This window comes from Canis lupus, chromosome 5, assembly GCF_011100685.1.
Source record: "Canis lupus familiaris isolate Mischka breed German Shepherd chromosome 5, alternate assembly UU_Cfam_GSD_1.0, whole genome shotgun sequence".
Lineage (NCBI taxonomy): Eukaryota > Metazoa > Chordata > Mammalia > Carnivora > Canidae > Canis > Canis lupus.
In genome coordinates this window covers 75,252,325-75,273,767 of record NC_049226.1, presented here as the reverse complement: position 1 = coordinate 75,273,767, position 21,443 = coordinate 75,252,325, and the positions used below count along the sequence as shown (strand labels likewise).

The 21,443-nt window shown below is 37.3% G+C and overlaps 1 protein-coding gene across 1 annotated transcript in view; it reads left to right on the top strand.

The window, feature by feature from the left end:
* Positions 1-21,443, top strand: part of CNTNAP4 (contactin associated protein family member 4) — a 241,176-nt gene that overhangs the window by 50,352 nt on the left and 169,381 nt on the right. The window contains exon 3 of the mRNA XM_038538261.1: positions 20,992-21,185. Coding sequence (XP_038394189.1) covers positions 20,992-21,185 — 194 coding nt within the window. The remainder of the gene's footprint in view (positions 1-20,991; positions 21,186-21,443) is intronic.

Sequence of the window (21,443 nt, the reverse complement as noted above, 5' to 3'; positions counted from 1 at the left end):
GATTAGGGGGATAAATTCTATGTTCTTTGCTAAGAGGGATGGCATTTAGAGATTTTAAGGAAAATGGCATTTTGTATTTTTCTGTTTCCTTGTTCTTTCATATTTTTTTTAAAAAAGATTGATTGATTTTAGAGAGAGAAAGAGCATGTGACTGGGGAGAGGGGCAGAGGGAGAGGAAAGAGGATCTCAAGCAGATTCTGTGCTGAGTGGGGATCCCGACTCAAGGCTTGATCTTGTGACCCTGAGATCATGACTTGAGCTGAAATCAGTAGTTGGATGCTCAACTGACTGAGCCACTTAGGCGCCTCTTCATAGTTTTTGTTAAGAGTTAGAAATATCCTAAATTTCATAGCTCCTCTTGGATTCAATTTTTTGACATTTTATTTCTACCTTTTTCCTATTTTTAAAAGGTATCAGGAAACTTTAATAGTGTTTAGATTTTTCAGAAACATGAAATCTAACTGCTTTATAATCTACACATAAACCACAATAATTCAAATGTTAAGATACTTAATTAAGACATTTTATTAAATCAATATTGATCAAATATTTCATTTATTCATTGGAATTCAAGACACATTTCAGATACTAAAAAAAAGATGGATAAAAAATAATCAGAACTATTTCTTATAAAATAAATGGCAAAAGAGAGTTTAAGATACTTTGAAATGTCAACTTTGCTCATTAAAAAAGTCCATCATTTTACTTTGTTAGTAGAAAGCAAAATTCTTCAGACCTTTGGCCTTCTGAAGTCATCTCAGCATCTAATTTAGTTCTGTTTCTCTATTCGAATAGTAACAGTTCAGCTGTTACTATGGCAAGCCTCACTTTTATGTCTGACCAGCTCACAAAAGTTTTTACAATGTTGGACTTAAATACAACAGTGATATTCTAATAAAGATTGGTTCTTAGTTATTAATTTAACAAATGTAAATAAACTCTATTCTTTCTGTTATCAAGTTCTTATAAGTAACAAGCCAGACTGTGGGAGAGGTCCTGGTGGAGCTGCTCCTCAGAGGTAAAGGAAAGAAAGTCCTAGCTGAATGAGAGGCACAGGAATACATGTCATTCAAGTGAAATTGTGAAGAATGAGAATAAGCTTCATAGAAAAATGCACTGTTTTCTGAGGCTCCAGTGCCTCCAATGCCAAATCGAAGTTACGTTAAATGCCTCACCTAAAAGGATTCCTTTTGTTAGCAGAAAGAATTTTCAACTTGCTTTTACTAAAGCAACTCTGGGAACAATGACAAAAATAGATTGGTTCTTTAAGAGGCACATATTGAAGATCTCCAGAAGGGTAGGACATCAGGCAGGAACACAATTTCCTGTCCTCCTCTCCAAAGCCTATAAATGTAGCCAAATCCCACTGGCCTTGCTTCCTTCATTATCACCACCCTGGAAGAGCTGCCCCTCTTTCTAAAGTGAATCACTCCACAGTATCCTTTATCTCTCAGGCTTCCTTGGGATTCCTGTTCCTTCCATTTTACATCTTCCACATTTCCCCATCCACTGATGACTTTACTGTCAGCATTACCATCTAGAAAGTTTTCCAAGCCATCATCCTTGACTTTATAAGCTTCTCCTTGCCCTTCCTATATCCAGTATCTAAAGGAATACCCACAGATCACTGAGCTCTGCCAATGCCATCTCACTAAGATCTCTCAAGTGCTTTCATGTCTTCTCATTCTTTCATTTACTCAGTTCAAGGTTATATCCCTATCAACTAAAAATTAATACAGAAAGTAAGTTTTTAACTGACTGATTGGAATAATAAGGGCTCAAACCAAGGTAGAGATCATGAAAAGCAAAGGCTACAGTGAAGATCACTTTGGAGGTAACAATGACCAGATTGGCAATTTTTACACATATAGAAATTTCTGTTTCTATTATTGAAAGGGAATAATTAGAAGTGATTTTAAAATTTCAGTCTGAGCAAAGATTGGAATGATGTGGCCATCTGGTTCAGACAGGAGGTAAGGCATCCAGTTTTGGAATGTTGAGCTTGAGATATCTATAGGGCATCCATGAATAGATATATAGGAAGCATTCAGGATTTGGGATACAGATTTCAAAGGAAAGTCAGAGCTCAAAATAAAGATTCAGGCGTCATGATCCAAAAACAAAACGCTAATCATTGCAGCCATAGGCACAAGAAATGCAGTCCACGGGGAATGAAAATTAAAGAGGAGAGGAGAATTGTATTAGCTTTTAAACAAAAGGGAGCTCTATGAAGGGTACAGAAAAAGGCTGGCCAAAGGGGCTGGGGAGAGGAAATGAGCTAAAGAAAGTGATTGTTCTAAGTGATTTGGTCATGACTTCTGATCTAGAGACGTTTCCTGATGGTTTTATCTCAGCTCATTTATTGACCTCGGCAAATCTCCTATTCTAAAGATACAGGATGTCAGCATAGCAAAACCAAAAAGCTTTTGTTCCTTTTTTGAAAGCATAATTTCTCAAGAATTATGCAAATGATGAATTTCTTATTAAAACTCTACTTGTGGGTCATCTGGGAGTTCCATATGATGTCCATACCTTCACACTGTCCCTCCTATTTTTATGTAAAGGAACATAAAATGCTAGAAGCTTGTATCCAGGCTTGCATATAATTTTGTAAAAAATGATGGACTTAAAAATTGTACAGAGAATGAATAACATGACACGATATTCTTCTACTCAGTTATATATATCAGGAAAGATCAGTACCATTATTTTATTAATTCCAGTATAGTTAACGTACAGTGTTCTATTAGTTTCAGGTGTATGATATAGTGATTCAGCAGTTTCATCCATCACCCAGTGCTCATCACAAGTGCTTCCCTTAATCCTCATCACCTGCCTTGCCCCCTCCTCTTTTGGTAACCATCAGTTTGTTCTCTTTAGTTAAGAGTATGTTTCTTGGTTTGTCTCTCTACCTTTTTGTTTGTTTGTTTTGTTTGTTAAATTCTATACATGAGTGAAATCATATGGTATTTGTCTTTTTCTGACTGACTTGTTTACTTAGCATTACACTCTCTAGCTGTACCCATGATGTTGCAAATGGCAAGATTTCATTCTTTTTTATGGCTGAATAATATTCCATTGTATCTCTATAAACTGGCTATTGTAAATAATGCTACTGTAAACATAGGGGTGCTTATATCCTTTTGAGTTAGTGTTTTATATTTTTGGGGTAAATACCCAGTAATGTAAATCACTGGATTGTAGGGTAGTTCTATTTTCAACTTTTTGAGGAACCTCCATACTGTTTCCACAGTGGCTGCACCAGTTTCCATTCTCACCAACAGAGCACGAGGGTTCCTTTTTCTCCACATCCTTACAACACTTGTTGTTTTCTTGTGTTTTTGATTTTAGCTATTTTAACAGTTGTGAGGTGATATCTCATTGTAATTTTGATTTGCATTTCCTGATGATGAGTATGTTGAACATCTTTTAATGTGTCTGTTTCATATCAGTGTCTTTTTTGGAAAAATGTCTATTCATTTCTCCTCATTTTTAATTGGATTATTCATTTTTGGGAGTGTTAAGTTGTGTAAGTTCTTTATATATTTTGAGTACCAACCCTTTATTATATATGTCATTTGCAGTTATTGTCTCCCATTCAGCAGGTTGCCTTTTAGTTTGTTGATTATTTTCTTCACTATGCAGAAGCTTTTTATTTTGATGTAGTCCCAGTAGATTATTTTTGCTTTTATTTCTCTTGCCTCAGGAAACATATCTAGAAAAATGTTGCTATGGCTCATGTCAGGGTAATTACTGCCTGTGCTCTCCTCTAGGATTTTTATGGCTTCAGGTCTCATATTAAGTCTTTAATCCATTTTGAATTTATTTTTGTATATGATGTAAGAAAGTGGTCCAGTCTCATTCTTTTGCATGTTGCTGGCCAGTTTTCCCAACCCATCTGTTGAAAAGATTTTTTCCCTTTTGATATTCTTTCCTTCTTTGTCAAAGATTTTTGACCATATAGTTTTGGGTTCATTTCTGGGTTTTCTATTGTATTCCATTGATATATGTGTCTATTTTTGTGCCAATACCATAATGTTTTGACTACTACAGTTTTGTAATATAACTTGAAGTCTAGAATTGCAGTATCTCTAGCTTTTCTTTTCTTTTCTCTTTTTAGAGAGAGAGAGAGTGTGTGTGTGTGCATGAGTCAGGGGTGGAAAGGGGCAGAAGGAGAGGAGGAGAGAGAATCTTAAGTGGGGTCCATGCTCAATTTTACAAACCTGAGATCATGAGCTGAGCCAAAATCAAGTGTCAAAGGCTTAACTAACTAACCCATCTGGGTGCCCCATGCTGTTGATATTTTGATAGAGATTGCATTAAATATGTAGATTGCTTTGAGTAGTAAAGACATTTTAATAATATTTGTTCATGCAGTCCATGAGCATAGAATGTCTGTTTCTTTATGTCATCTTCCATTTCTTTCATTAGTGTTTTACAGTATTCAGAGTACAGATCTTTCACCTCTTTGGTTAGACTTATTACTAGGTATCTTACTGTTTTTGGCACAATTGTAAATGGTATTGTTTTCTTAATTTCTCTTCTTCTTCATTAATAGTGTATAGAAATGCAACAGATCTCTGCACATTGATTCTGTATCCTACAATTTTAATGAATTCATTGATCAGTTCTAGTAGTTTTTTGGTGGAGTCTTTTGGGTTTTCTATATATAGCATCATGTTATCTGCAAATAGTGGAAGTTTTACTTATTCCTTACTGATTTGGACACCTTTTATTTCTTTTTGTTGTTTAATTGCTGTGGCTAGGACTTCTAGTACTGTGTTGAATAAAAGTGGTAAGAGTGGACATCCTTGTCTTGTTCTTGACCTTAGGGGTGAAGCTCTCAGTTTTTCCCCATTAAGTATGGTGTTCGCTGTGGGTTTTTCATATATGGCTTTTATTATGTTGAGGTATGTTTCCTCTAAGTCTACTTTGTTGAGGGTTTTTTTTTTTTTTATCATGAATGGATGTTATACTTTATCCAGTGGTATTTCTGCATCTATTGAAGTGATCATATGGTTTTTATCCTTTCTCTTACTGATGTGCTGTATCATGTTGATTGATTTGTGAATAATGAGCCAGCATTGTATCCCAGGAATAAATCCCAGTTGATCATGGTGAATAATTTTTTAAAATGTATTGTTGGATTTGGTTTGCTAGCATTTTGTTGAGGATTTTTGCATCTATATTTATCAGAAGCGTTGGCCTATAGTTTTTTTGGGTGGGTGTCTTTTTTTTTCATTTGTTTTTTATCTGTTTGGGTTTATTATTTATTTATTTATTTATTTATTTATTTATTTATTTATTTATTTATTTAAGAGAGAGAGAGGCAGAGGCAGAAGCAGACTCCTCACAGAGGAGGGAGCTCTACACGGTACTTGATCCCAGGACCCTGGGATCATGACCTGAGCTGAAGGCAGATGCTAAACTGACTAAGCCATCCAGGTGCCCCTTTATCTGGTTTTGATATTAGAATGATACTGGCTTCATGGAATGAATGTGGGAGTTTTCCTGCTTCTATTTTTTAGAATAGCTTGAGTAGAATAGGTATTAACTCTTCTTTAAATGTTTGGTATAACTTACCTGTGAAGCCATTTGGTCCTGGAGTTTTCTTTGTTGGTAGTTTTGATTACTTAAAATCAGTGCCTTTAAATAGAAATACAAAGTTGCTGGCATTTATGGTTGACTATTGAGCCAACTTGACTCTGGAAATATTACATTCGTATTTCCTAAATTGGCAAATTGCTAATTTTTATAAGCCATTTTGAGGTATAATTGATAGACAAAAACCTGTATGTATACAATGTTTACAACATGATGAGTTTGGGATACAACATGATGAATTTGAGGATAAAAATACACCCATGGTCTATAGTACCCAAAACAGTCTACAGATTCAATCTAGTCCATATCAAAATAGCAACATCATTTTACAGATCTAGAACAAATGATACTACAGTTTATGTGGAACCACAAAAGTCCCTGAACAGCCAAAGCAGTTGTGAGAAACAAGGGCAAGGCTGGAGATACCACAATTCCAAATTTAAAGATATGCTACAATGGTATAGTAATCGAAACAATATAATATTGGTACCCAAATAGACACTTAGATCAGTAGAATAGAATAGAGAGCCCAGAAATGAACTTAAAATTATATGGCCAATAAATCTATACAAAAGAGATAAGAATATATAATGGGGGAAAAAGACAGACTCTTCAATAAATGATACTAGGAAAACTAGCCAGCTACATATAAAAGAATGAAACTGGACCACTTTCTAACAACCTACACAAAAATAAACTCAAAATTAAAGATCTAAATGTGAGACCTGAAGCCATAAAAGTCCTAGAAGAGAGCATAGGCAGTAATTTCCTTGACATTAGTTTTAGGAACATTTTTCTAGATATGGCTCCTGAGGCAAGGGAAACAAAAGCAAAAATAAACTATTGAGACTACATCAAAATAAGAAGCTTTTACACAGTGAAAGAAACCATTGATAATACAGAAAGGCAGCATACCGAATGGGAGAAGATATTTGCAAATGATATATCTATTAAGGGGTTAATATCCAAAATATATAAAAAATTAAGATAGTTCAACACCAAAAAAACAAAAACAAACAATCTGATTAAAAACTGGGCAGAGGACCTGAATAGACATTTTTCCAAAGAAGACATAAAGGTGCCCAAAAGACACATCATAAGATGCTCAACATCACTAATCATCAGGGAAATGCAAATCAAAACTACAATGAGATAATCACCTCACACCTGTGAGAATGGCTAAAATAAAAAAGACAAGAAATTACAAATATTAGTGAGGACATGGAGAAAAAGGAACCCTTGGGCACTGTTGGTTGGAATGTAAACTGGTGCAGCCATTGTGGGAAACAGAATTTTATGCATCCATAAAAAAGGATGAAGTCTTGCCATTTGTGACAACATGGATGTACCTAGCAGATATTATTATGCTAAATGAAATAAGTCATACTGAGAAAGACAAATACCATGATTTCACTCATATGTAGAATCTAAAAAACTAAACAAATGAGTAAACAAACAAAAAGAAGAATTAAACCTATAAGTACAGAGAACAAACTGATGGCTGCCAGAGGGAAGGGATGGATGGATGGGCAAAATGGGTGAAAGGATGTGGGAGGTAGGGGCTTCCAGTTGTGGGATGAAAAACTCACGGGGGTAAAAAATACAGCACAGGGAATATAGTCAGTGGTACTGTAATAGCGTTGTATGGGGACAGAGGTAGCTGCGCTTGTGGTGAACACAGCATAACATATAGAAATAATGCTGGATCACCATGTTGTCCACCTGAAACTAATGTAACATTGTGTGTCAATTATATTCAAATAAAAAAATTTAAAAAATACATCCATGAAACCATCACCATAATCAAGGCCATAAACTTATTCATCACCTCCAAAAGTTTTCTTCTGCCTGTTTTCTTTCTGTATTTGTATGTATGTATGTATGTATATATATATTTATTCATTCATTCATTTTTATTAACAATTTAAATTTTTTTCTTTTGTGGTAATTTTTTTAAATGAAAATGCAAAATTCTGAGCTCTGAAGGTATTTTCCAAATTGATCTTTATTAATTTTTTTATCTTCAGAAAAGAAAATAACAAGAGCAATAACAATTGCAGTATAATAATCCAGGCTAGAATTGATTTTCCATTGTGCTTGTCAAAAGATTTGCATTTTGCAATTACGGTAGCTGTCATCATGAGCATTGAACTGCTCTGCTAGGGTGCTGTTTTTCAGTTGCTTCCATTCTCCTTGGTAGTAACAGAGTGTGTGGAAAACGCAGGGGTGTGGATGAGATTCACAGTATCGCCAGAAGCAATTTGAAATTGGCTAGGCAGAAGCATGACCTATTTTTTTTGTCCGTCTTTTCTGATCCAGAAAATGTTTGCATTAACTCTCATTCCCAGCTGGAAGCATTGCTTTATTATGACTCAATGGATCAATATACATTGGGAGCCATGAACTATGATAGGTGGCCTGACAATCGTATGAAAGGCCTCACTGGTTTGAGTGGAAATGAGGTTGCTTTGTGAGACTTTCTTTTTATCAAAAGGGACAATTTAGAACTTTCCATTATGCATTACAAATAGAAATAAGATGGAGATAAACAGAGCAAGATGATGTGCTTTTTCCTCTTCTGCCTGCACTTCCCTACCTTTGGCATCCTGACAGACTCGATCATGCTCTCTCAGACTGAGAAGATTTCTATCTCGGTGAAGCCAAGGAAATATGTATCTGCTCTTTCTAATGCAGAATAATTAGTGGCATATAATTTTAGAAGTTATTTATTTCTCAGTTTAGGAGATACAGTGACAAAAGAGCAAGATTATAACCATAGGTTAAAATCAGATTAATAAATAAAAGTGCTTGATTGGAAAAATCACCACCAATGGTTTGTTACACTTGCATCTGTTTGTATTCTTCACTACTTTAGCATAATATCCCCAAATTAAATATATCGAAGCTTGATTTGTTCTATACAAAACTGTAAGGAGATCTTTTAAAACATGTGATAATTGAGCATAACTCAGAAAATCCAAATGTATGTCGAGTACTGGCAAAATTAGTGGTAAGGTCTCACATTTTTGACATAAAACCCATAATATCATATTTTTTTCTCTGTATTTTTCATGAAAACATAACTCTTGTGTGCTCCTCTATTTGTACATAGGCCAGGAGCCAGATGGAGCTGGCTAGGGTGCTTGGATGTTAGAGGAAGCAATTCATTTGTGTAGCAAAAGGGTCTGCAACTGGAAAGCATTTCTAGAATTGAATGTGTGCACGGGGAAATATTGTACTTGCTGGCTTCAGATACTAAATTCTATTTGTATCCTACTCCCCCATGCTATTGTAGAACATTATATCTATTAAAAGCATGTGTGTATGTGTGTGTGTGTATATCAATATATACATATATAGTATGTACATATATACAGTACACATATACATATATGTATATATATATTGATATATATATAATTTATTTTTCCTTCTCTGTCTAGTTTGTACCCATCATCACTATGATGCTCAATGAATGTGGATCAATTCTGCTCTAGAGTACAGAATCTGCTCCACACATGACAGTATTTTTTGAATCAGATAGAAGCATGGATTCTGGTTGACCACCCATCTACACATGCAAATAGGATTGTTCTTCACAATCCACATCGAGTTTTATAAAATCATAATTTGTATAAAATGCATAATCAGAAGTTTGGGGATATTAAGCACATAAACAAAATACTCATAAAGATACTACAGTACATTAATCACTAATCAGTCTTATTTTCTCAGCCAGTTTCTAGTCTCTGAGTTTGCAGGTGATGTTAGTTGAGTAATAACATGGAAACACCACATATTTTTCAGTATTGTTAACACTTGAGCACCTGTGAGTATTGTTTTAAGGTGGGGAGATCCTTTTTTTTAAATAATAAATTTATTTTTTATTGGTGTTCAATTTACCAACATACAGAATAACACCCAGTGCTCATCCCGTCAAGTGCCCCCCTCAGTGCCCGTCACCCATTCACCCCCAACCCCCGCCCTCCTCCCCTTCCACCACCCCTAGTTGGTTTCCCAGAGTTAGGAGTCTTTATGTTCTGTCTCCCTTTCTGATATTTCAGGTGGGGAGATCCTATTTGCTTTTCAGTTTAGAGACTATTTCCCATATGTGCCCATATATCAGGTCACCTCAAGCTCCCTGGCACCTACTGGGTAAAGTAGCCTCCTTTGGTTGTGTCAGTCCCTTCCAGATAAATGCTCAGATTTCCTGATTTCCTCATATTTTCTCTAATTCTTTCCAAAATGGTGGTTGGTATTTGAGGAACTCAGATGAGACATGGCATAGCTGAATTAGGGACTCCCTGGCATGTGTTGGTTGTTGTGTTGGTGTTTACCACAAGATCATTGGTTGGATCCTTGTGTCCCAGGTCAGCAGTATCTGCTGCGTGTGGTTGGGTTGGTCCTAACCCTACATGTTTGTTGACATGTACTGTCAATCTTAGTGGCCAGTCTATCCCTTGACTATTTTCTTGTCATAGGCCATTCTCTTTTGCCGGAGTGACCCCATGACACTTCTTGTTGCTATTGAGATTCCCTGCAGCTGGTTGTGACAATTCTTTGGTTAATAGATGGAACAGACAGATATGCAGTAGTCCTTGCAAAATGTCACTACCATAATGAATCCCGCTGGTGAGCTTCTAGTCAGACTCTAATTCACTTCTAAGCCTTGGTCTTTGTCCTCTTCTCCTGGACTCTGAATGGTTTCTGGGGAATATAATACATTAGAGAGAAATATGGAAAACACATTGTTCCAATTAAAAAATCCACAGTTACCTTCTGCCAAAGACAACTTGCACTAGTGTGAACTTCCAGTTACCAAATAAGTAAGTCATGGAGAGTGGTGGGGTCCCTGGGTGGCTCAGTTAGTTAAGTGTCCAACTCTTAGTGTTGGCTCAGATCATGAGATGGGACTCTGTGCTCAGCAGGCAGTCTGCTTGAAAATTCTCTCCCTCTGCCCCTCCCCTCACTCACATGCATTGTGCTTTCTCTCTCAAATAAATAAGTAAATCTTAAAGAAAAAGGTCATGGAGATGAAAAGTACAGCAGAGGGAATATAGTCAATAACATCTTAACATTGGTGACAGATGATGACTCTGTTTATTGTGATGAGCATTGATAATGTATAGAACTGTTGAATCACTCTTGTTTATTCAAGAAACTAATATAATATTGTATGTCAAATTCAATAATAAATAAAAATTTAAAAAAAAACCCGAAGAATAATTATACTGGGTTGGGCAAACAGACCAGGAAGACTTTATTCAATACTACAGTAATGAGGGTCAAGACTATTGCAATAGGGGAGAGAGATTGAACTCAACTCTCTTGAGACAAAGGGTAGGAGAGTTTTTAAGCACTGAGCTGAGCCAGTAGAAAAGTACTGAAGAACATGGGGGGGGTGGGGGGGGAGTTGGTCAATGCGATTAGGCATTTGTGTTTGCTAATTGGTGATTATGGAAATTAGGCTCCTACCCTCCCACAGAGACTGGGAAATGAGGCACTATCTTTCTTGATGACTGCATATCAAGGGATGACTCAGATCCTTTAGAAAGACGTTCTCAGATTGTAAGCCTGGAAAGAGGCTTGATGAAGATTTATATCTCAAGGGGCAGAGAAATAATTTACAGTTGCAAGTTTCCTAAATTAAATGCTCTAAGAAAAGGGAAATTGGGGACCTATACTCAGGAAGGAGCCTGTCTAAAGTTTAATCAAGCTGAGGGAAACATCAAGGCTTTCATGGTCACAAGCATCACTAGCAGTTTTTCCTGTTGTCTATAAAAATCAAAGTTCCCACAATGAGATAACACTAAAAAAAAGGAATAAATCATGGAATTTAATAAAGTATGTATATTTAAGACTAAACTCAACAAATACGTAAGCCTAGAGGTAAGCATATCTCCTTAATTGGAAATATGATATTATCTTGATAGGTCTTCACATTTTTACAAACTGAGAAAGCATTAAATGATTTAATCAGTCAAAGGCTTGGGTTTGGTTTTGCACTTTTTACCTTTTTGATATACTATGCTCTAGTAACGCTGCCTTTTCCAGTCATTATGTGGAAATGATGTCTGTTGGTACAAGAGAGTGACTTCAGTTTGTTGACCCAGAAGGAGTGATATGAGAACATTTGGCTCATGACAGCTTATCATCTCTGTCTGGCTAAGGAAGATAAAAAAAAAAAAAAGGAAGGTACGGAAGCAAAAAATGGTTTTTAAACCTCTGGGATATTGTCAGTGTGCTCTTTCTGATGCATGATGTCATTTACTGAAATGACCTGCCTCACTGCAATAGATCTAAATCGAAACTTTTAGCAAGGCATCGTAATGGGTTTAGAAAGCAAAACATGAGCAAGTCCTGATTATCATTTGAATTTCTAGACATCATGTGCTAAAAGTCAGTTTTCTGAAATGACTAATTTGAGTGAAATAAAACTTACTGGCTCAGAATTTAGTGTTTTTACAACTTTTTTCCAGCTTTCCAGAGTAAATTTGGCTGTCACAAAATTTGCAAATCAAATATACAAATCAAAATGCCCAAACAGAGAAAGGGTGTAAATATTTACTTTTCAATCCACTGAATTATTAAAGATTTCAGAAATGTTTGCACTGGCAATACAAGAAGTGGGATGGAAAGTCAGTCTGCCAATTTGCTGTGAGGGAAAAACGGATCAACAAGCAAAGAACTAAAACCTCAGAGAACTGAGTGAGGTATGATTAATTTAGAGCCTCTCTGGGGAAATGAAGTGAAAAGCATTTTTTTCACAGTATCAAAAATCCAAAAACAAAGCCATAAATATATCTAGGAAATGTAGTTTACAAGTGATTAAGCTATATAACTTTGGGGCAATTGGTTGTGTGTGTGTGTGTGTGTGTGTGTGTGTGTGTGTGTGTCTCAGCCAAGAGCTTGAGCTTTCTCTTTGAGAACTTCATTGAAAATACGTTACTTCAAAGAAAAGTGTGCCTTTATTTAGTCAGTCTCAAGTTCTTGCTTTGCCACTAGTTTGACATATGAATTTACATAATCTTATTATATCTATATGGCTACAGATTTATTTCATTTCCTTATGCAGTACACATTTAATAAGTATCCACTGTACATTGGGCCATGTGCTAGACACTTAGGATTTATCAGTGAATAAAACAGGCAAAGACTCTTGGCTTCATTGAGCTTACATTCATTGAGCTTACATTCTAATAGGGCAAGGTAAAGGAGAAACAATAAATATAATAAATAGGAAAATCACATACTTTGTGTAAAGATGTCAGTTTCTGTCAAAAAAAAATGAAAAAGTGGTTTTGGGTAAGACAAATAAGAACAGGATTGCTGGGTGGGAGGAATTGTAGCAAGGGAGTCAGGGGATACAGGCCTTTACAGGAAGGATCGGATCTGAGTGAAGACTTCAAAGTGGCAGGGTATTATTAACCCAGTGTATCTCAAAGAAGAGCACTCCAGGGAGACAGGATCGCTTCACAGAGCAGGGGATGGGAGGTAGGAGAATGGCTGGTGTTTGCTCAGAGGACCTCGAAGAAGACCCTTGCTGCTGAAGGGGTGAAGAGGATCAGGCAGACATGTGTGGGAGTCATATATGGGGGCAGATCAAATAGGACTCTGTGGGCCATATAGTGATGACTTCGTCTTTCACTGTACATACGATTGAGAGTTACTGCAGTGTTTTGAACACAGGGATTTTAAATCTGTTGCATGGGGAATGGAGTCTCAGTGAGCTAAGGCAGAAGCAGAGAGATTCTTCGGTGGCTTTTGCAAGAATGCAGGGTAAAATCCTGTGGCTTGAGCCAAAGGAGTGCTGGTGAAGATGGGGAAATAGATTCTGGAGAGGTGAGCAGCACCAATAGCATTTTCTGTTAGTTTGGTAATATGGTAAAAAAGAGAGGAGTCAAAAATGACTTCTTTGTTGTTGCTGTTCTGAGAAACTAGAAGGATGGAATTGTCATAAACTGGGCCAGGGAAGGGTGGGAACAGAGTAGGATTAGGGGGAAGAACCAGGTTTTGGTTTAGAAAATGTTACAGATATCAAGGGGCGGAGAGAGTTGAATATACAAGTCTGAAATTCAGGAAAGAGGTGTGGGGTGGAGGTATAAACCAGGGAATTATTGGCACATGGGTAATATTTAAATCCAGGAGGCCAAGAGAGATTACAAATGGGTGCATGGAGACAGAAAAGAAACTGCAACGAACTGAGACCTGGACCATCTCAACCCACAAAAGTGAGAAGAGGTAACGGAACCAGCAGTGGGGACTGAGGAAGAGCAACCACTAAGCTGGGAAGAAAATTAAGAGAAGGAGCTTTTGTGGAAGCTGAGTAAACAAAGTATACTGAAGCATTGGGAGGAGCCAAAATATTCAAATGTCTTCGGTAGGCCAGGTGGTAGGAAGGCTGAAATCTGAGCGTTCGATTTAGTAACATAGAGTTCTTTGGTCATCTCCATGAGAGCAGGTTCAGTTGAGTGGTACAAAGTGAAAGGCTCCTTGTAGTTGGCTTGAGCAAGAATGACATGAGAGAAATTGCAGAGTGTGAGTGTGGACATCTTACTCGAAGAATGACAATGTAAAAAGCAGGAAAAAAAGTACAGTGGAGTCAAGAGAAGCTTTTTTTAAAAAAATGGGGAAAATAACAGCATGCTTGTACATCCAGGAGAATGATCCATTAAAGCATTAAAGAGAAAAAATATAATGAAGCAGGAGAGAGAGGAGAATTGCTGAAGCAGTGGCCCCGAGCAGGCTCAGCACAAGTGAAGGGGTGACCTCCTGGCTCATAGAACTGGAAGGCACAGGGAATGGCCTGCAGGCACAGCTGGACTCAGGGGTGCTGACTGTGCCAGCAGAACTTGGTCTCACCTCATTTCCCACCTCTGCTTCGCTCTATATTGGCTTCACTCAGGAAGGCTTTCCACAAATATAGCTTCTGCAGTTTGATGCCTGAATCCTATTCTTTCAGCTTTCTCAGCAGAAAAAAAGGGTCTCTTCTTCAATAGTTCCAACAGAATACTGGATTGCTCCACCGGCCTGGCTCAGGTGATCATCCGTGTGAGAGTCCCTAGGACCAGGGAAGGCAATGCCAAGATTCCAGAGTGTTCTGTGGTAAAAGACCTGCAATTTGCACAGCATCAATAGTGTCGTGTTTTTTTCTGGGCAGAAGAAACAATACTAGTAATGACACAAAGTTGTTAAGAGTCCTAATTGGTGGCCCGGGAACACTGCAAACCATTTAAGGGAGGCAAACAAATATTGGCACACTGTTCCTTTTGTTTCCTTACATTATTGTAATTTAATGTCGGGATCAAAATGATTGGGCAAACTTAGACTCTTGGGGGAAATCTAGTTGAAAAAAGTAATTATCTTAGAGGGAAACTTTCTTATGACAATTTTAATTAAGCCAATCATGTCTTAAAATGTAGATGGCCTAATGGTATGTCATTCAACTATGTGCACTGTGCTTTGCATCCTTGAACATTTGTGTCCTTCTACACTTTAAATACTGGGAAAGAAGTATGACTCCTTCTTTCCAAGCAGTTTGTACCTTTACAAAGTTAACAAACTCTATAACACATCATCTCACTGATAACCATTAGGAATGGCAATCATGCCATTTTTAATATCAGTAGGGGATAAAGGTGATTTTTTTTCTCTATTTTAAGGCTTCAACCTAGAGTATTATTTTCTTCAATTTTTCTTTCACTTTTCTGAAATTATAAGATGTATCTCCATGAGCAGAGCTAAATATTATTGATAGCTGGCAAATGGGATTTATGAATCTTAAATATAATTCAACCAGTCAGTTATTAATATTTAAATATTGAATAAATTATTTGGATATATTCTTGGAATAAAATTAACCACTATGGGCAATTAAAGTTGTATAATTATTTTAGGGGTAAAAACCTGAAAAGGAAGTGACTTTTTCTTTTTTTTAAAGATTTTATTTATTTATTCACGAGAGACACAGAAAGAGAGAGGCAGAGACATAGGTGGAGGGAGAAGCAGGCTCCCTGTGGCAAACGCGATGCAGGACTTGATCCCAGGACCCTGGGATCACGACCTGAGCCGAAGGCAGATGCTCAACCGTTGAGCCACCCAGGCATCCCAGGAAGTGACTTTTTAAATGAGATCCTCACAGAGATTTACATTATTTCTAAAATAAGTAATTTCTTACCTACACTAAAATGATTTTTATAACATCAGGAAAATTTAATTTGCATAATATTAGGAAAACTTACTTAGCTTCTGTAAATCTTTTTTTAAAGTTTTATTTGAAAAGAAGAGATGTTAGAACATTTCATTTCACTAGATAATTTTAGTAATTAAGCTTAATATGATGCATAAAATTTCTAGTAGAGTGTTTAATACACAATAGGCACTAGACAATTTGTAGTTTGCTTTTCTTTCCTTATGATTCACAGCAACATATTTTAGAGAAGCAAGTTCCCTGGGAAACTGATGTTTAAAAGTGGTAGGCAACAGATACAAGAGATGCTGTATTTTGCTGTATTTGTAGTCATTTGGGAACTAAGTATTTTTAAAGCTGAATTTAGTGCTGTGATCATAAATCTTTATTAGGAGTCAATAGTAGTAATAATTGTTTTATAATTTAAAAAGTAACAACTACCATGTATCCACATGTTTGCTTTGTGTGAGAGAAATCAATAGGCACTATAATATGTTTTTTTTTTAATTAATTCTTAGAGCAGTACTACAACATTTAATTTAAAAATCCCATCAATGGGGAGGATTTTCAGTTTTAAATGTGAGGTTTCAGGCTATGATATGAAGAGTAAGCAAATGTTTTTGTTTGGATAGACTTATGACACTTTATTATGCCAAGTCTCAATGATAAGGCCACAGCTGGAGAAAAAGGAGGGTGAAATAGGAAGAAAATGAGCCGAGCCCGAGCGGACAGGACTCTTGTTTTTGTTTTGTGGGTTAAGTGTCAACCATTGAATAGATGGGGTTATGAAGAGATGGTCTTTGGTCTGTAGGTGTTGGTCTACTGCAATGGCGAACATACGGGCATATTAAAAACATCATTAAGGGCAGCCCGGGTGGCTCAGCGGTTTAGCGCCGCCTTCAGCCCAGGGCGTGATCCTGGAGACCCGGGATCGAGTCCCACGTCGGGCTCCCTGCATGGAGCCTGCTTCTCCCTCTGCCTGTGTCTCTGCCTCTCTGTCTCTCTCTCTCTGTTGCTTGTGAATAAATAAATTAAATATAAAAAAAATCATTAAGGATGAATAATACTTGATGGACAGCTAAGAGATTTGGTTAATAAACAAAATAAGGAATTCTTTTATTTTATAGTGATTTAGAGTTCACGGTTGGCTGGAGTTAGCTCTCATTTTTTTTCTTTTGTAAAAAGTAAATATGAAAACAGCGTGGCTCCAGAAAGCTAGGTGCTTTGGTGATGACCATACGGCTGGTTAATCTAACGTCAGCTTTCATTTCCTCTCACTCCTGTTCCTGCTTGTCCCCACAGACTACCACTACCAGAGTTGCCGTGTTCTGCCCATTTCTGTATCTATATCTATATACCTGTACCTTTACCTCTAAGTTTGCATCTTCCACATTACTCTTTAGCGTTTGTTTTAAAATTAGAACAAGCATAACACTCCATCACATACTTAGACCACGTGCATCTGCAGAGCCGAACAGCTTAAAACCCTGTGGGGAATCTCTGGATTCCCTGTGGCCAATTTAACGTGGTAAAGCCCAGGAGCATCTGAATTTCCATTACTTTATTGGTGTACCTCGTTAATGATCTAGCTTAATTTGCATATCAGTAGTACCTTTTCACCACAGGTGAGAAATTGAAATGTTCAAGGTCAATTAACTGCGAATGTTTCAAGTGGGGTAGTGCAGCTGTAACAGTGCACGGTGCTGGGAAGAGGGAGCGGTCAGTGAGTGGTGCCTCTTTCTCCTGATGAGAATTGATGATCCAATTTTAACTCACCAGAGTCATGCTGATTCTTTTTTTCCTCACTGTGCTCCTCTCATGTGTTCACTTTTTAAATACTGGTCTATCAAGGAGTGTCAAAATGCTAGAGAAAGATTATGAAATTCTATATTAAAAAGTTTATAGACCATTGGAATTAACTAGAAAGAGCAAGACACAAAACAATCAGCATTTTCCCAGAGTTATAAGCTGATAGAGATAAAATTCCTAACGTTGAAATGTCAGGTTAAGATGATGACCGGCTGAGGGCACTTCATTCACTCTTTTCCAACTTTTCTATGTTAAAAAAATAATAAGGGCAGCCTGGGTGGCGCAGCGGTTTAGCGCCGCCTGCAGCCCAGGGCCTGATCCTGGAGTCTTGGGACTAAGTCCCACATCGGGCTCCCTGCATGGAGCCTGCTTCTCCTTCTGCCTATGTCTCTGCCTCTCTCTCTCTCTCTCTCTCTGTGTCTCTCATGAATAAATAAAATAAAATCTTTAAAAAAAATAAAAAGAAAAAAATAATAAAAATCCAAAGAGATAGGCAGTTGTAGCAGTAAGAGGTCTGAGGATGTGTGGTTAACATCAGACAGACCTCAGGAGACTGTCAACTTTGAAACTTGGGTAGATCCTGAGGATGAATAGTAAAATTAGAGAGGACAGTAGAGGGAAATAGTTACCCATTCACCACTTTACTCCTGTGTCCGTACTTCAGAGACATGGTCTTTGTTAACTTGAGGGAGGAGAGTTGGCTCTTCTACTACCTGATACCTAATTCTAGGGGTCTCCTACCTATATCAGCAGCATCTTTTCTACATCCATTGGGAATTCCTGATTCCATTTATCATAACAATCGGAGAGGTACTGTTGATCCTGGTTAAGAGCACTGTGCCTCTTCCTGCTCTGCAGACTACAGCAAGGTGTTTAGACTCTCTGTGTAACTTATCCTCTATTCACTAGGCTGCTTTGAGAATCAAATACCAATGCCTTCACACTGTGCCTGACACAAAGTACTTACTGGCTCAATAAATATTGAGTAATACCACAGTAGAGTAAGTAGAGGAGGTAGGATGGAGTTCCATTACATCCTGAGAAGTGGAATATGAAGGAAAATTTGGGTTAGCTTTAAAAATAATGGTATGGGAGCAGTTTCCACTGAGGGTTCAGGAGTTTTCCGAGCTGTTTGTGGCAAGGCACTATTTAAGGTGGTCTTCATATCATTCAAGAACAGATTATTCTCTTCCATGTAGATAACAGGCCTCAAGAGGAGGGGATGTCCCTTATGGACACCAGAACTGTGCTGGATAAATGACACCAAGACACCAAACATGCAGCCAGAGACCATGTCTACCAAAAAGCCCTCCTGCTCAGAATATGAGAATATTGTCTTCTAACCTAAACATTGTAGATGGTGTTGGTGAGCAAGAGAACTCTACCCATCCAGGTCACTGGCCAAAAATTGTAGTATGTATAAATATTCTAGATCAAAAAGAGAGTATTATACTTTTGATGTATGGAGTGGAAGACACTTTTTGAACAATGACTTATTTCAAGAAAAAAGGACATTTGAGGGGGGAGAAAAGGGCCTTGTTATAAAGACAATGTAGTGAGTAACTTGGGAATCATGCACTAATGTAAGAAGGAGTTAGTACCGTGCTTCAACCATAGTCACCCTGGGGCCGGGTACCAGACAGGGACAAGCCCTGAGCTCTGGAGCCCCTTCACAGTAGTCCACAGGGAGCCCACAGAGCCTCACTAACTGTGCCCCACTTGCCATGTATAAGCTGACCCCGTAGCTCTGAGTTGTGCTCATTCTTTCTGAGGGTGCTTATCACACTGTGTGCCCCTGCCTGGCAGGCTTCTCTTTGGAGCTGTTGAAAACTTCTGCTTTTCCTCTGTCAGAGACTCATTGTGTTGTATCTGCCATCAAAAGAATTTTTAAGTCTTATAAACAATTGTTAACACAGATTTGTCCTTTTAGGTTCCATGGTGGTATGTACCACACAATAATAGCAAACATTTATTTGGCATCTCTTTGCATTAGGGCATGTACTCAGTGAATGTGCTCAGTGAAACAGGGCATGTACTCAGTGAAACAGGGCATGAATGTCAATAATGCTTGAATAAAAATAGTTAGTAAATTAATGTAATCTTCTATTTAAATGTTAGACCTTATATCCGAGCCTCAAGGTAGATGACAAAATGAAGGAAAGAAAACATGTGCTAATATTCTTATTTGGGGTTTTATGTAATAGATGTTGTATTTTAATAAATAGTGAATATTAGGTAATTATGGATTTAAGAAGGTATTAAGCCCTATTTCATATATATATGCGTATATATATATATATGATTTGTATATAAACCATTCTCTATTATCAATGTCAATATTACTTAAATACATTTCCCAAATTAAGGCCTTATTGTACTAAACTGAAAGACATGCAGTAGTTACATCTCTAATATTCTGGTGTGCAGTGAATAGAAAAAAATATAAGTACTGCTCTACCTATACATCCTTGAATATACAATAGATTCTTATTTTTCACTCTTGAGTGCTTAGGCACACTTTACTTTATGACCTTTTCCCTGACTGTGCCTCCCCCACCTCTCACCCACCACCTGCTTCCCTAGACAGGATAGAACCAGTGGTATATTGGTGAATTGCCTGGGGTGGGAGTGGTTGCTTATTTGTAGTTTGCCAATTTCTGTGTTTTAAATATTCCCACCACGGCCAGTTGTGAACATGGCTATATTTAACAATCAGCTTGCAAAATTCCTGAAAATTTAATTGCTTCTCATACACTGTTGCCAGCCAGCTCCAGCCTTCTACTGGATAGAACTCTCTTCCATCATTTATTGTATTATTGTTCCCTGCACCTGTCTCACCATTAACATTGGTGCTTCACGCATGTTTTTTTTCAACGTCTGTTCCGTCCATAAGGCTGTAAACACAGCAAGGATGGGGACTATGCCTTGACCATCTGTATTCTCAGGCTTTTAATGCTGTATTTCTTTATTCAGGAAGTTTGAACATGATCAGATGCCAAAGGTAGTTTTCTGGTTCTATCCCATTGTGAACTATGATTGAAGGTTAAATCATTACCTAATCATGTATGGGCAGTAAACCTGCTAGTTCCAAGTGTAGACGTGAATGTCCACCTGTCAAATTAAGCGTTTTAAAATTCAGTAAGATCCTTGGTTCTCCCCAGTGTCAGGAAGTCTAAATACCTACAAATGAATATAATTAACACAGGTTTCATCTATTCTTACTAAATTCTTGTTTTTCTATATTATTCTACGTTATGAGAAGTTTCATATTTTGGAAATCTGAATTTATTAAATTCCATACAGGAGTACAGTTTTACTGGTTTTTCTAGTCCACTAACAGATTTTTAACTAATCTTTTGCCCATTTTTTTGTTTCTATTTGCATAAAAGGGGCTGGTGGCTGGTCTCCACTTGTATCAAACAAATACCAGTGGTTGCAGATTGACCTTGGAGAGAGAATGGAGACTACGGCTGTGGCCACCCAAGGGGGATATGGAAGCTCCAACTGGGTGACCAGCTACCTTCTGATGTTCAGTGACAGTGGCAGGAACTGGAAACAGTATCGACAAGAAGACAGCATCTGGGTATGTTTCCTTGACAAAATACATAGTCTCTTAGGGAAAGAAGTAGGGTCATCCCTACATGTTGTTAACAAATCTTCTAAACTAAGTTGAGAAATGGAATTTTTGAAATTACTTAGAAAATATTTTTCAAGAAAAAATACATTAATATTCATTTCTAATACATTTCGTGCTATAACTTATGAAAGTACTAAAGGTAAATTTATCTCAGAGGCTTCAGGAATTGGAAAAAAAATTTATTTTTCCACTACATAGAGTGGA